We start from the raw sequence: 15,225 nt of genomic DNA on the forward strand, positions 1-15,225 counted from the left end.
CTAATCAGATCAGATAAAATGGTGACAGATATTCTCAGATTGGAACACTAATTTACTAAATATTTTCACAAATGAATAATTATCGCTGTTTTCAATTTGGTGCGATCATAGCATAATACCTCTAAAAATAATCAATTTTTAAAAATTTGTGAATACCTGTGATTTTTTTAAATAATCATTTTGAAAAGGGTTGATTACCTATGATTACTGGGGAAAATTATTGAAAATTTCCAATTATTTGAGTAGTTTACTTATAAAAAACTGTTATTATTACACAAAGTCAAAAAACTTGCTTATAAGTAAACTACTCGAAAAATTGGGATTTTTCTATAATTTCCATTGGTATTCACAGATTATCAACTATTTTCTAAATGATTTTTTAGAAAAATCATGGGTATTCACAAAATTTTGATAATCATATTTTTATAGGAGTGCTAGCTGTGATCGCACTAAATTGAAAACAGCAATAAATTGAATGTACTATCATGACCATAGCTTTCACAGCCACAACTACGTCCACGACTTCCATTTGATCTTAAGGATTCCAATAGATTCAGATCAATATTATTAGTAATAAAAATTTATATTCCATATCGGGGAAAGCCCTACTGCAGTTTGATTTAAACTATTTTAAACTTTTTTCTTTCACTTTTACTTGCTATTTCCCTTTTTCTTTTCTTTTTTTTTCCATTTCCTTTTCCTTCATTTTCCTTTCGTTCCTTCTCCTCTTCCTTCATTTCCTTCTCCCTTTTCAATCCTTTTTTCGTATTTTATTTAAAAAAAAGTGTTATAAAATGTTTATATGTTTCTATTTTTCCTTTTTAGGTGGCTCCTTCAGTCTTCTGGACGCGATATTTTGTAAGTTTTTAATTTATTTTTCATTAATATTTTAATAAACAGCTACTACAGTTCATTTTCGTTTTTTTTAGGCGGTTCTTTGGGTTTCTTTGGACGCATGAGATTTTATTTTTGATAAGTTTTTTACTATCCTAATTTATCTATTCTAACTAAATTTATATTAATGTATCAAATTTTATCTTTTTTATTTAGACACTTGGATTTAATATTTCAAATTTTGGTGAACTATATTTTTTTTCAAATTAATTTTTTAACAAAAAATTGTTTTCTTATTTTTTAGATTTCTGGGAAGGTTGCTTTGAAGATGGGATTTCGGCAATTAAATGAAATATTTTTTTTTCAACAAATTTTACTAGCAGTTCTTTTTTCCTTTTTTTAGGCAACTTTTCAATTCTTTGGATACATGGGATGGCGTCCAGAGCTTTTGACACGTTGAATTCTGTGGGTAAATTTCTTGTTCTTTTTAATTTACAGTAACAAAACGTTTTACTAACATTTTGATTTTCTCTTTTTTATAGATGGCCAGTTTTTGAGCATGTATTATTTCAGTAAGAGCTTCCAACATATACAGTGTGTAACAAAAAAAACCAGAACATCATTTATGTAATAAAAATGCGTATTATACGCTCAAAATAAATCTGATTTTCTTTGTGTAAATTGGATAATAAACCTATGATTAAGATCTGTATTATGATATCTTTTAAAGTTATAATTGCTTCATTATTTTTTTGAAAAATTTTGCTATAAATATTTACTTTGAACAGAAAAATATAATAAAAAAATAAATTAATATTACAAAGCATTTGAATATTGAATTTAAATTAAAAACATTCAAATATTGTTAAGAATAATATAAAAAAGTTGATACCAAAAAATCAGCAGTATAGAAACATTTATGGTAGAATGATGAGAAATTTACTCTTCAAAATTCCTCAATTGCGGTATATAGTAAAAAAGCTAAAAAATTATTCAAATTACAAAAATATGTGTAGTTCGCCCAATTTTTATCATTTAAAATGCAAAATAAACTTGAATATCAGGGCTACATTTTGTTATCTTTCATGATTATAATGCTTTTTTACTTCTTGAGAAAATTAACTACAAGTGTTAATTTTTAAAGGAAAAATATAATTTGAAATTTGTGAATTTATAATGAATACAAAGTCATTGAAAATTTCTCAAATATTATCAAGACCAATAGAAAAGTATAAATTAAAAATTTTTTTTTGAATATTTACTGCACTTTATGCAAAGAAATACACATTAATTCTAAATTAGTTATAAAAATGTTTTAATCTAAAAAAATTATTATTATAAGCTTAATTATAAAAAATTATTGCATTAAACACCATTTTAATTTACCATTGATAAAATCTACAGGTTTTCAGCTTTCGAATAAGCTATTTTACATATAATTTGGTACGATCATTATGGTGTTACAGACTATTTTTTAATTCTGATTTTTTTGTTATACACTGTATATATATATTTTTTAATTTATTTCTTTAGTGAAATGTTTTACAATTTTTTGGTCATGTCTTTATATTTTTACCAATTTATTTTTTTAGCAAAACGTTTTATTAATGATTTTGTTTTAATTGTTTTTATTTTTTTTTAGGCGATTCTTTGAACATGCGGCTTAGGTGTTATTTTATTCTTAATTTGTGTTTCTAGTATGGATATAAGAATTTGGCAAATGTTTTTTTTTTTAATTCTTTTTATTATTAGTTTAATGATCAGTTACTAACTTTCATTTTCTTTCTTTTTTTTAGATGGTTCTTTCAGATTTCTCTGGATATTGGGATTTTCAGTAAATATATGATTTCATTTTTTTCTCCTTTACTGTGTCTTTTAACAAACTGTTACCACCAGTTTTTTTTAGGTGATTTACCGGATCTCTTGAACGTAGATTCAGTGAGTGGTGTTTTCTTTTATTTTAAATCAACTCTTTTAACGGAACGTTTTTAACATTTTTAACATTTCAGTTTTTTTTTCTTACGTGGTTCTTTCAGTTTCTTTTGATGCAAAATTCTGGTAAGATTCTCCCTTTTTTTTTCTTGAATTTTTTTATTTTAATAAATAGTTTCTAATTTTATTTTTTTTTTTAGACGTTTCTTTGATTCTTTAGATGTGGGATTTGATTTTAGTGAGTATATTATTTATTTAAATTCTTTATTTCCGTCTTAAAATTAAAATGGTTACTAAATTTTTATTTTCTCCTTTTTTTAGATAGTTCTGAAGATAAAACATTAAACCTGTTTTATTATCATTATTTTAAAGTTTATCAATAGGCAATCAATTTCAATATATTGTAATGGCACTTTAGCAATAAATTGTACAATAAATTTTTTACAATGAGAGTACAAATATATTTGAACAATTTATACTATGATATGTATTATAAAGCTATAGTAGATTGACGCGTACCTCAAATAGAATATTGTTCCTTTTTTTATTCTTGTTTTATTTTTTATTTTAATTTCATTTTCATTTCCATTTAGTTTCTTTTACTGTATCTTTTTAATTTGAAACTAATAAACTAATTCTAAAAAATAATGGAAGATATTATAAAGTTAATTTATTAAAGAAAAAGTCGTCAGGCTGGGTGTGTAGTCACTATGTTCCTCCACCTCAGCCTTGCGGCCTCGCAGTACCTACATTCCCCTTGGGGGTATGACTCCCCTCAAGGTCCTCCACAATCATCTACTATATCTTCCACAAAAATATATAACCAAAAACTAGAAAATAAAGGAAAAGAGAGCAAAATAAGAGGGAATCAGAAGGGTGTGGAGGATGTGGACGATGTGGAGGATATTTTGGAAAAAGCTGGCAGGACATACCTCCCAGAAAAAATTTTTATTTTTACCCTTCCAAATCCCCCATATCCAGAACATCTAGAACGAGTCAGAATTCCGTTCGATCATCTGTCAGAAGCAGTGAGATAGCAAACCAGGTAGATTAACAGGTAGGTTAGCAGGTAGCCTCTAGAAGGTCTGTGAAACCAGTAAGACTAACCCTGTCTTGTCTCCGTCAGAAAAAATAGTAATTAAACAATGGGTAAACTATAAGTAATATATAAGGATACCTAACACGTAATATGCATATGATGAACTTGCACACCGCCACTTATCTTGCCAAAGATCTTAGACTCGATCTTGTAGACATCTATGGGATCCGTAAATGGACACAAATGTAAGCTTCACCTTCAATGACCCCGACATAGTAGCAGAGATGGTCAGAAACCTTCCGATCAAAGAATTCGGAAAGCACCTCAAGATAAACAGACTCTGGTATAACTGTTGTAAAGCCGAGTTGTAGAAGTGGCATAAAGAAGCAAAGAAGACATACGACAGGGCAGTAGAAAAGAAGGAAAAAGTGGGAGATGCTCATTTGAGGAGGAGGGTATTGGAAATCATGAACTTCGTGAACTTGAATGGAAGGCATATCATAAGGCTTGTAAAGAGTTAATGGAAGCTAGAAAAGAGCATATTATGGTGAGACAAGTTCTTGAGCGGTTTAGATTTCAGATATATGTGGATTGAAAAAGGGGAAGGGAAGATTTAGAGCAGTTGTAAAGGTTTGTGGTTTATAGTTTTTTTTTTACCCCTAGAAGATAACCAGGTATGACCGCAGGACCGCAGGACTACAGGAAGGTAACCAGGTAGGAGTGCAGATCTTTGGAAAAAATATTCAGCAATTGAAGATTAGGTAACTATAAATTAGTACTTGATTTGATAGAACGAAAAAATGACTGCCCAATATAGCATTCAAGCTCAAGTTATTCCCAAGTTTGGTGAACAAAAGAAAGCCTTCAGTATCGATGAGCTTAAATGGCTCATTGTCACTGCAAAGAGTATGAGCGATCTCAATCAAGCCAAGAGGTATCTTTGCAGTTATTTCATTTCCTGTGCAGATCCTCATGGGGTTTTCTGGTGGGACCCAGATAGTAAAAGTTTGAAACACGTTATTGACAAAAATATTGGTAAACTTTATCCGTCCAATCACTAAGGCATTCTACACACAACCTGAACAAGGACCCTCTCAAAAGATCGAGTTCAACATCTACAAGTGGTTCATGATTGAGAATACCGATGTATGTATTGCAACCTGTGATCCCTATAAACAGCAAATATTCAGATTCTTAACAGGCCAACTCTTTCTTAATATCTTCCCAGGATTCCTTCATGTTTTACGTCCGATATCTACCTGGTGTTCAGGCGATTGGAATCTCACTGAGTATATCATCAAATGGTTGGCCGGTGTATCTGCTGGAAGGAAAATGTACTCGATCCTCTATCTTAAATCTGGACAGGGTTGGGGTAAGGGTATTATAACAGATTTCATCCAGCGTAGTGTCTTAGGCACTCAACTCGTTTATAAGACCAGTGATCCTCAGACGATTCTTGGTAGTTTTAATGCGCAGTTGCAAGGTAAGGTCCTTCTCCTACTCGAGGAAATGCCCACAGAAAAAAGCCAATGGAATAATCTGTATCGCTCTTTGAAGGATAAAGTAATGAGTGACATAATGGAAATTCACGAAAAATACAAGACACCAACACACTACAAGAACTTTATATCTACAATTGTCTTAACCAATGAAAATGCTCTCAGAGTGAAGAACGATGACAGACATACTGTGTTCTTAGATGTGTCACCATCCTGCAAGGGAGATCTGGAATACTTCAAGAAACTTGGTGATGCCATGAAATACCTAGGTGCTAGTGAGGCATTCTATGCATACTTAAGAGCTATTGCAGATGCTTACCCAGACTTCAATGGAAATCCACCACCTATGACCACATCCAAACAGGATCACATCATCTCGACTCTCCCACCTCTCTTTCAGTTTATAAAGGACACATATCTCATAGTAAAAAATCATATAAATGACCTACCTGTTCAAGAATTTTACAGGGTATATACTTCATATTGCGAAACTCATCACATTACACCTTTATCAAAGATCAATGCCTCCAGAATCCTATCAAATGAGTTAAGTATAAAAAGTAAAAAAATGCGTATAGGTAAAACAACACCACAAGTTTACAGTATATCCAGGGAGGATCTATACAAGAAGTTTCTTAGCAAAACTGGATACATGAAACAGATGAAATCGATATAAAGGGAATTGATACAGATACTCCTGAAAAACCCGCATCAGACCTCAAAGCCTTAGAGAAATTCTTGGCAAAAATATATAATCCAGCTAATAAGTCACAAGTACAGGAAAAATCTGCTGAGAAAAAACCCGCACCTGTCGAGGAGAAGCCTACTGAGGAAAAACTTGCACCTGTAGTTCACAAGGCAGCACCACCAGTACTACCCAAACCAGTGTTCGGCAAATGACTTGAAATGAACAAATGACTCAAATGACAAGTCATTTGTCATTTGTCATTTGCAACTCAAATGACCTGTCATTTAAGTCATTTGAAAAATATTAAATATTCTGAGAATTTTTATTAATTATTTTGTTTATTTTAATTAAGAAAACAAAAATATTAAAACAAAATTGGTTTAATATATATAATCAAAAAAGTTCCAATAGTAGTAAAGATTTTTTAATCACGTGATTTTGTTATTATTTTACAGGTTATTATTTGTTAATAATATTATTATAGACAGGATTATTTCACTTATAATTATTTCACTAATGATCATTTTATCCACACAGATAAAAGTTAATTGATTTTGCAATAAAATATTTAATTGTAACACATGTAGTGGATCCCATTTTTCACCATTTTTATATATAATTGTTGTCTTTATTTAATCATAAGATGGCCATAATATTTATTTATGCATATAATTATATAATAAAATTATATATAATAAATAACATATCAGATATTATCACTTTAATAATTATGGTTGTGTTATTTATTATTTTCAGATTACAGTAAAAAATAAATAATTTGGTGAAATTGATTCTGTTTGTGATTATTTCGATTACGTCCTTCCTTTTTGTACATCACGTGATTATAAATTGTCCAATAATCTTTAAATATTTTAATGACAAATGACCAAATGACAAAGGACGCAAATGACAGTCAAATGATACCCAATCATTTGGCATTTGTCATTTCGCGAATAATTCAAATGCCAAATGCCAAATGATGGGGTGTCATTTGACCAAATGACTCCTAATCCGAAAAATGGTCAAATGACCAGGTCATTTCCGAACACTGACCCAAACCCGATTGCTTGAAGGTAAAACCCGCACCTGTCATCAATGAGGACCCTATTTCTGAGGAACCTCCAGCTCCCATAGAGTCAGGCACTGATGAAATTATAGACAGTTTCTCAGACTGTTATCTATCTGACGAGGAACCTGACCAAGAAAATGAGCCGCCTGCTGAGGAACCTGCACTTGAAGCTGATGATGACTACGACGTCTTAGATGACTTGCTATCTGACTCAGATCCTATAACCACGAACCCAGCTCATGAACAACAACCTGAATCTCCTACATTTGTCACTAAATCTGATCCAGAACCAGTTCCCAAAGAGCAATCTATCCCAGAACCTGCTACAGAACCAGAAATTGACTGGGATCCCAAACCAAAGGAAGGTACTCAAGCACACTGGACTTGGCAAGAAAGACGTCGATGGGATCGTAAACCATGGGTTAAGAATTCAAAGGACCAGATCTTCAGGGATCTCTATAATACAGGTAAGGATCTATGGACTAAGTATCAAGATGCATCAGACGAGGATGATTGGAATATGCTTGCATTTGAAGTAGAGGAATGTCCCACAACACATGTTGAGAATAAGTACCAGTACTACTTTAGGGAAGTAGTAAACCGTTTCAAGGACTGGATCAAATATAATGGGGATTTACCTAAAGTAAAGAACTTGCAAATATAATAAAAGCATACAAGGAGGATCGTGATGCTGAGATTATCTTACCCCTTCTGGTTATGAAACTATGAAGATGGACCAAAAGGATAAGAGTAAGGCACGAGAGATCCCAGAGGAGCATCCAAAGACTGATATGGAACGTCAGTGGGAAGGTGCCAATGGAACACAATTCATAAATACATCAAATGGTTTATTCAGAGATTGTCCGTGCTTTACCTACAAGATCAGATATCAAAGAACTACAGTATTCAGGTGCAAGATTTTCTAGAGGAGCAATAGCAAGACTTGGACAGTGACTCCAATCCCGGTATCCAACTCATAAATTCCAGATCCTGCTTCCCTATGAAAACTGGAAACCTGGTGGGTGGACATTAGGAAATGAACCGGTAAGTCTCTTCTCACTGTTAGACCATTATGATGAAGCACAACTACTAGATAACGCAGACCCTGATTACTTTGAACGATTCATAATTTATATAAGAGATGCTCCACCAGCTGCAGGAGGATGCAATGGGAAGCTAAATGATTGCCTGTATGAATGCCTGAAGCATATCTATGGTACATTCTCTAAAATGCCCAAAACAATCAAAAAGCCCGAGTATATAAAAAAGGCATTAGGTCTCAATCGTGATACTCCAGTTCCAGTGTCTTACATGGATAAAGTCGAACAACTTGCAAAAAGCCTTGCAATTAACATTGTAGGGAATTCCACTTGAATTTCCAAGAGTAAGTCTGACAGACGCACAACCCTCACCCTGTCAGAAGGCCACTACTCTCTCACATTAAATCCTGGAAGACTCCACCCCAGTAAATTGGATAGGAAACGTAATCTGCCCATTGTGTACCAAGAAGATGGGGTAAAAAATGTAGTAACAATATACAATGGTAAGACAGTTAAATCTCTTACAGTTGGACAGTTTCAGAAAGGTAAGAATTCTGATAGTTACTCCTTCATTCCTGTTGAGAAGAATCATAAAACTGGAATATATGAACGACAAAGAAGTTCAGTCTAGGGATTGACTTATCTTATCACAACTGGTCTTACAAGAGAACAGCTTTCTGGCTTTTCGAATGGTTTAGTGTAGGGGTTTCAGCTAATGATCCTCTTGATCCAGTCGAAGCAGAGTTGATAAGTGATGCAATGATGGGAGGGCTCATCTGGGCAAATAATGAGTGGAAGGGTTATGGCCGACAGTACGATATAACAAGTTTATATCCAAGTATCCAGCAATTGAATGCAAACTTTCCAATCAGATGGGGCAAATTCCAGACACTTTCAGACTTTGTTGACCACAGAGGTTATGCCTTGTATGGATTATTCCATGCTAAGGTAAGTGGGAATAACATTCTCTTCCGACAGAATAAGAGGGGAGTCTACACATTCATTGACCTACAACGTGCAAAGAAACTCAGTTTCAATATACAGTTAATACAGGATGGAAAGCCAAATGCCTTGATATATGACAGAGAAGCAAGAATCCCTGGGACTGTAATATTTGGTGAGTATGTCCACTTCCTCTTCAATATAAAGAACCAGGGTGGTATGGCCGGTCATGTTGCAAAGAGAGTCCTCAATATGTTATGGGGAGCACTCTGCCAGAGGAAATGCAATTACAAGACACTCAGCACAGATCAAACAGACCCATTCAAGTTTCTAGAAGGTCATACACTTGACTCCATTATACCAGTAGGATCTGACCAGTGGCGATTCCAGTTCACAAACCCAGGTAGTCTCTTCAAGGGGGAATATTCTAGGATCGCTCCATTCCTACTAGCAAGTGGACGTAAGACAACTTCAGAGTTATTAGAACCATATAAGGATAAAGTATGACGTATCCATACAGATGGATTTATTCTAGAGGAGCAGCCAGATAGTCCTACACTTATCGCTTGTCCAGAAAATGCGTCCAAAACATTGAAGGCTCTCAAATTTGAAACTGCAGGATACTGCCATGTGAAAAATGCAAACAAGGTTATCTGGATATGATTGCTAAGGATATGGTTGGGTTTGCAATAGGTATATTTTTTACTGACATACCGTGATGACATAATTGAATAAACTTATAAAACATGTAATCTTACGAGATACCCAAATGCAAAACACTGACAGATTGGGTAGACAAGACCATGAAAGTTTTCACACGTGAGTGCAATATTATGAGACTTGTAGTAGAATAAGAATTCATGAATGGCCACCCTATCCAAGTTCTCGTCAAGATGTATCTGCTTATATTGCTCACATTAGGAGAATAGTATCACGATTACCAAATAGGTGGTACTGTACCTACTGTAAATCTTTTATTGATCGTGGATGGGGAGATGACTCTTCTATGGATCAAGCAGTACAACTACATTTATATAGTTGTCCAAAGCATTTTAAATTTGACTATTATACTCATCATGCTGAAATGATCCAGAAGGCCTTTAGGAGATACATAAAAAGAAGGAACAACAGAGTGGCTAGGATCATCCAGAAAGTTGCTATCCCCTGGTTGTATAGACCAGGTTTTCCATTGATACAGAAGGCTGAGCGACACTTCTACCACCTTGCAGTATTTCAAATGTGAATAACCGCCGAAGAAAGATTTATAAACAGGTAACTGAAGATTTATATTTTTTACAAAGTACAAGGAATCATGTCAACATATACTGAATTTACAAGCATTGTTAATATTTATTTTATTTATTATTTATTTTATGTGAAACCGGCGGGGGATATTCAAATGAGCATGATTCCTAAGTAATAAAACCTAAGTAATACAACCCAACTTAAGCCTACCATCGATTTCCGGAGGAGCCGGAAGCCAACCCGAGCTAATTGGAAAAAAGTGACCTGTACCACTACCACGTCCGGTAAAAGGCCAGGTGAACGCACTGGGTAAAAAATAGGAGCGGGAAAAAAAGTGGAGAGGACAAGTCCCCTTTCCAAGAAGTTGTGGTGCTAAACATAAATCTATTCTATCCTAAAAAATAATACAATTCTGAAATTCGTAAAACCGCTAATAAAAGCGTAGGCTAAACTAGTTTCTGTAATAAAGTTAAAATCTCTGCTAAAACCACCTTGTTATCTTTATTACCACCCTTTTTCTTCGAGGTATTCTTTGCCTTCTTCTGATTCTTCGGGTGTTTCTCCTCCTGGTTATTATTTTTCGGGACTTTCTTCGAGGATGAAGGTTTATCCTTCTTCTTAGGCTGATTACTTTCCAAATTCTTATCAGACTTACCTGATATTTTCGGATTCGGTGTATTTTTAGCCTTCGGTTTGTTTTGTGCTTTCTTCAAGGTAGGAATGGAGTGTCGACACCATTTCAACTCCTTACCATCAGGTACGAAAAACTGTGGCGTATCTAAGGCCCTTAGTGTGGTCTTCCAATTCTCGAAATAGGCCACAAGTTTCCTCCTTCCTTTGCTTGTTTGTATAATTTTAAATGAGCTAGCACCGCACTTCATTAAAAATTCACATGGTTTACGGTCCATCCACAAGGTAGCCATCGTCATATCCTCCGGAATGTCATGAATAACGGCTTGGAACTTTTCACGTTGTTTTCTTTCTCGTAAAGTCCAACTCGCAGGGAACCATCTAACGGGTATACCTCCCAGGTCTGTCGTCCAATATTTATTAAACTGGGGAAGGGCAAATGAGGAAAGTGCTATTTTGACTCGAAGAGTCTGATACTTATGTTGCCGTTTAACGGAACATTTAATAGCGTTCCCCCAAAATTTTAACTCTGCTATTATTTTCTGCAGGTTCCAGGTATACGGGATATCGTAAACTATGATGTCTCGGATTCGCTCTTGCTCCTCTCCGACAGCTTCGTATCCAGTCAGTATCTGTGTTGCCTCCGGTTCGGATGATTTCTTTCCCTTTTGGGAATTTTGGGCTGATGTTTTCACATCAGGTTTTGCCTTTGTTGATTGGTTCGCGACTTGTTTATCATCTGTAACATGCGCCTTTTGTTTATCTTTCTTCCGGGAATTTTCGGGTATCACAGTTTGATCAACAGGGGTCATTACTATATCGGGCATTGATGGAAGCTTGATAGGTACTGGTTTTGGTGGCATTTGAAATCCTCGGCGTAATAATTCTTCTTCATCGGGCTCAAGCGGAAATGACTCATCCATTAGATAATCATCAGTATCCTGAGAACCATCGTCATCGTCATCATCATCATTACCTGTATCGCCAAAATTGAGATAGAATTGGGTAGAAAAATTATCCCAAGACTTGGACGCAGAATATAGCGCTATAGAAAATATTAGCGAAAGGGTAGTGGGTTGTATATTCGTAGCTTGAGCTTGTGAAGTGAAGTTCGCAGGGTTGGCTGTTTCGCCAAACCGCTCTATCAGTATCTGGGCTTTATCCTTAGGTACTGAAGGGTTTTTTTCAAATAAGTCCTTAAGAAAACCGTCTGTAACAAAAGAACTTAAGTTGTGTGTAAAAGTTTGAAAATAAATTTCGTTAAACATAGAAACGAAGTCTAAAGCTTCTTCGTTTGGTGTTCGGCTCTTATCCATAGACATTTTTATATTTATGTAATAAAATTTAATAAAGGGAATATTTTTTAAAAAAAATTATTACGCAGAAATTTTCGTAAAAAATGTATTCGGGAAAGAGTTTTTAAGTTATTCACTTACATTCCAAGCATTGTTAATAGCATTGACAGCACTAGTGAGGAAGTAATCTATAAGGCATCACATGTTATCTCTTATGACACTGTCCTCAGGATTATCCATGCATTGAAAGACACTATAGTAGTTGAATTAATATCTGGGTTTAGTAAAACTAGCTAAATTCAGATGGCAAAGTCTCCTGTATCATACATGAAGTTTGTGGCCAGAAAACTCTTTCCAGATAATGCAGCATATACTGCTAAGATAGCAAAGATTCGTGAATCATACAAGAATAAACAAGATCTCCTGGACAAGCTTGAGGCCCTCTTCGAGTTGTATTATAATGTGACTAAGGACTCATCAACAGGTCCCCCAAAGTGTAATGTCACTATGAATGAGGCTGAGAATACCTTAGCAGAACTTCTTGCATAAGCAGCCCCTGACCTCCTGTACAAATTTAGTTTATATTTTTTATTTGTGTGTAATAAGTATATGGTAATTGAAGATAGCTATAGTGTAAGTAACATAACATCATGTTGGACCAGTTACCAGTAGAAATAGTTGAACGTATTGTTGCAAAAATCCCAGATACTGATCTTATTGCAGCAAGTAAGGTAGATAGTGTGTGGTGGCAGGAGGTTCGTGAATGTGTACTGGGAAATCCAAGCTATTGGAAAGCAGTATAACATTTGAAGATGTAAATGACTCCTATAAAAGATGGATAGACTGCCTTACCGAGAATCAGCTTTATATTATGGAGAAAATGCTTAGGAATGGAATGGTTGTAGATTCCCAAGAGAGGGAAACCATAGAGTATGCATTAAGTGAAAGTAGATGGGGAGGCGATCCTTGGGGATTGGACTGGAAGTGGAATGAGTGGACTCAACAGGAGTAAGCATTTTGTACTTGCAGATTTATATTTTTTATATTATAAGTGCAAACCCACCAGACACCTTTCGTACGTCTGTTGGATGTCACGTGTATAGATCCGGCCGGCATTACCGCGTAATCCCGAATTACCTAAAAAGGAAAATTATGTTACACAAGATTACAAATATCAGATTCTTAGAGTCAAAATAGTTTTAAACTCATTTACCCTTTCCCAATTTAATAAGTTCTGGATGACTGATCTGGGAGGTATACCTGTGAGATGGTTTCCCGCAAGTTGGACTCTCTGTAAAAGAAACAATGAGAGAAGTTCCAAGCTGTCATTCATGATATTCTGGAAGAAATGACGATAGCTACCTTGTGGAATGACCGTAAACTGACAGCATTTTTAACGTTGTGCGGTGCTAGCACTTTTAAAATTATACAAACAAGCAAAGGAAAGAGGAAACTTGTAGCCTTAAATACTCCTCAAGTTTTCCTTAATACTAATAAGGAGTTGAAATGGTGTCAACACTCTGTTCCTACCTTGAAGAAAAAGCACAAGCAGAAGGCTAAAAATACTCCGAACAAAAAGTCCGAATTCTCAGAAGAAGGCAAAGAAATCCTCAAAGAGTAAGGGTGGTAATAAAGGTAACAATGAGGTTTTAGCAGAGATTTTAACTTTATTATGTAAATTAAATTAGTCTAGGTTTCTTTATGGTTCGCATTTTTAGCAGCAGAATATTTTTTACTTTTTATTTCACTTTATAAGCCTTTGGCTTTAGAGGGGGCTTGCCCCAGTTGACTCCTTAAATTTTACCCAGTGCGTATGGGTTAGACTAGGCTATACATGGGGCGAATTAGGATAAGACAATGCCGAATTATTACGGTAGCGAAATGATTACACTGCCGTAATGTCGAAATAAATTACACCGCCGTAATGCCGTAATGCCGTAATGCCAAATTGCCAAATTGCCAAATTGCCAAATTGTCGAATTGCCGAATTGCCGAATTGTCGAATTGTCGAATTGTCGAATTGCCGAATTGCCGAATTGCCGAATTGCCGAATTGTTGAATTGTCGAATTGCTGTAGTGTTAAACAAAATACACTGCCGCAATGCTAAATTGTAAATTAAATACTTACAATGTATGAATTATTTTATTTTTATTAATATTTATAACACCCATTTATTAGCATTTATTAACTATTTATAATAAACAATAAAATCCCAAAAAAACCATAATTGCTAACTAAATTTTACTATTTAAACGGTTAACATTAGCAAGAATATCATCTACACTAAACTCTAAATCACCATGATCAACCTCTTCCAGCTCAATATCTTCTCTATTTACATTATTCAATTTAATTAAATTTCCAACTAATAAATTTGAATCATCTTCATTTAATTGATCATTATTTTCTTCTTCCTCTTCAGGTATTAAATTTATTTCAAACATATCTGAATCAAGTGTAAGTGATTTGGCATAATCCTGCATTATTTGATTAAAAGCATCTTCAGATAGATTTTTGCCAGCATAATTAAGTTCTTGCTGTGCAATTTGATATATAAAATGAATGCAATCGAGCCATATTAGATACTTTTTCTACTTTAAGTCTAATGAAAGAAAAAAATTTATAATTTAGATTATTAAAATTTAACAGTTAATTGAGCAAACAAATATTATAAATATACATACCTGCTTCATCTTTTTTGTGTAAACCAATTTAATATAGAAAAAACACGCTCACAGCTGGCACTATGGGGAACAATAGAAAGAATATATAAAGCTAATTCTTGCAAATAATGATTGGATTGTTTACATCCTAGCCACCATGATGAGGAAGTTTGAAGTTCATCAACGTAAGGAAAATTATAAGGAGATTTATAATTATCATAATCATTCATTTGAATTGCAAGTGCTAATGCTGAATTAGAACCTCCACCAATTTTTTGCCATAAAGTTAATGCTTTTCTTTGAATTATTTGATATGTTTCAGGTATTAAACCCTTTCAAAATCAAATT

At 34.2% G+C, this 15,225-nt stretch overlaps 3 protein-coding genes across 3 annotated transcripts; all 3 read left to right on the forward strand.

The window, feature by feature from the left end:
• Positions 1 to 8,601: 8,601 nt before the first annotated feature.
• OCT59_029528 (uncharacterized protein) lies at positions 8,602 to 9,550 on the forward strand (the record flags this gene model as incomplete). Its single annotated transcript, XM_066144551.1, has 2 exons — positions 8,602 to 8,646; positions 8,768 to 9,550. The coding sequence occupies 2 exons, from the start codon at positions 8,602 to 8,604 to the stop codon at positions 9,548 to 9,550; spliced, it is 828 nt and encodes a 275-aa protein (XP_065994746.1).
• A 2,966-nt stretch (positions 9,551 to 12,516) lies between these two features.
• Positions 12,517 to 12,762, forward strand: OCT59_029529 (uncharacterized protein; the record flags this gene model as incomplete). Its single annotated transcript, XM_066144558.1, has 1 exon — positions 12,517 to 12,762. The coding sequence occupies one exon, from the start codon at positions 12,517 to 12,519 to the stop codon at positions 12,760 to 12,762; it is 246 nt and encodes an 81-aa protein (XP_065994747.1).
• Positions 12,763 to 12,863: 101 nt separating this feature from the next.
• OCT59_029530 (uncharacterized protein) lies at positions 12,864 to 13,225 on the forward strand (the record flags this gene model as incomplete). Its single annotated transcript, XM_066144567.1, has 2 exons — positions 12,864 to 12,944; positions 12,998 to 13,225. 2 exons carry the CDS (start codon positions 12,864 to 12,866, stop codon positions 13,223 to 13,225), a joined length of 309 nt encoding a protein of 102 aa, XP_065994748.1.
• Positions 13,226 to 15,225: the final 2,000 nt, after the last annotated feature.

Source organism: Rhizophagus irregularis, chromosome 9, assembly GCF_026210795.1.
Source record: "Rhizophagus irregularis chromosome 9, complete sequence".
Lineage (NCBI taxonomy): Eukaryota > Fungi > Glomeromycota > Glomeromycetes > Glomerales > Glomeraceae > Rhizophagus > Rhizophagus irregularis.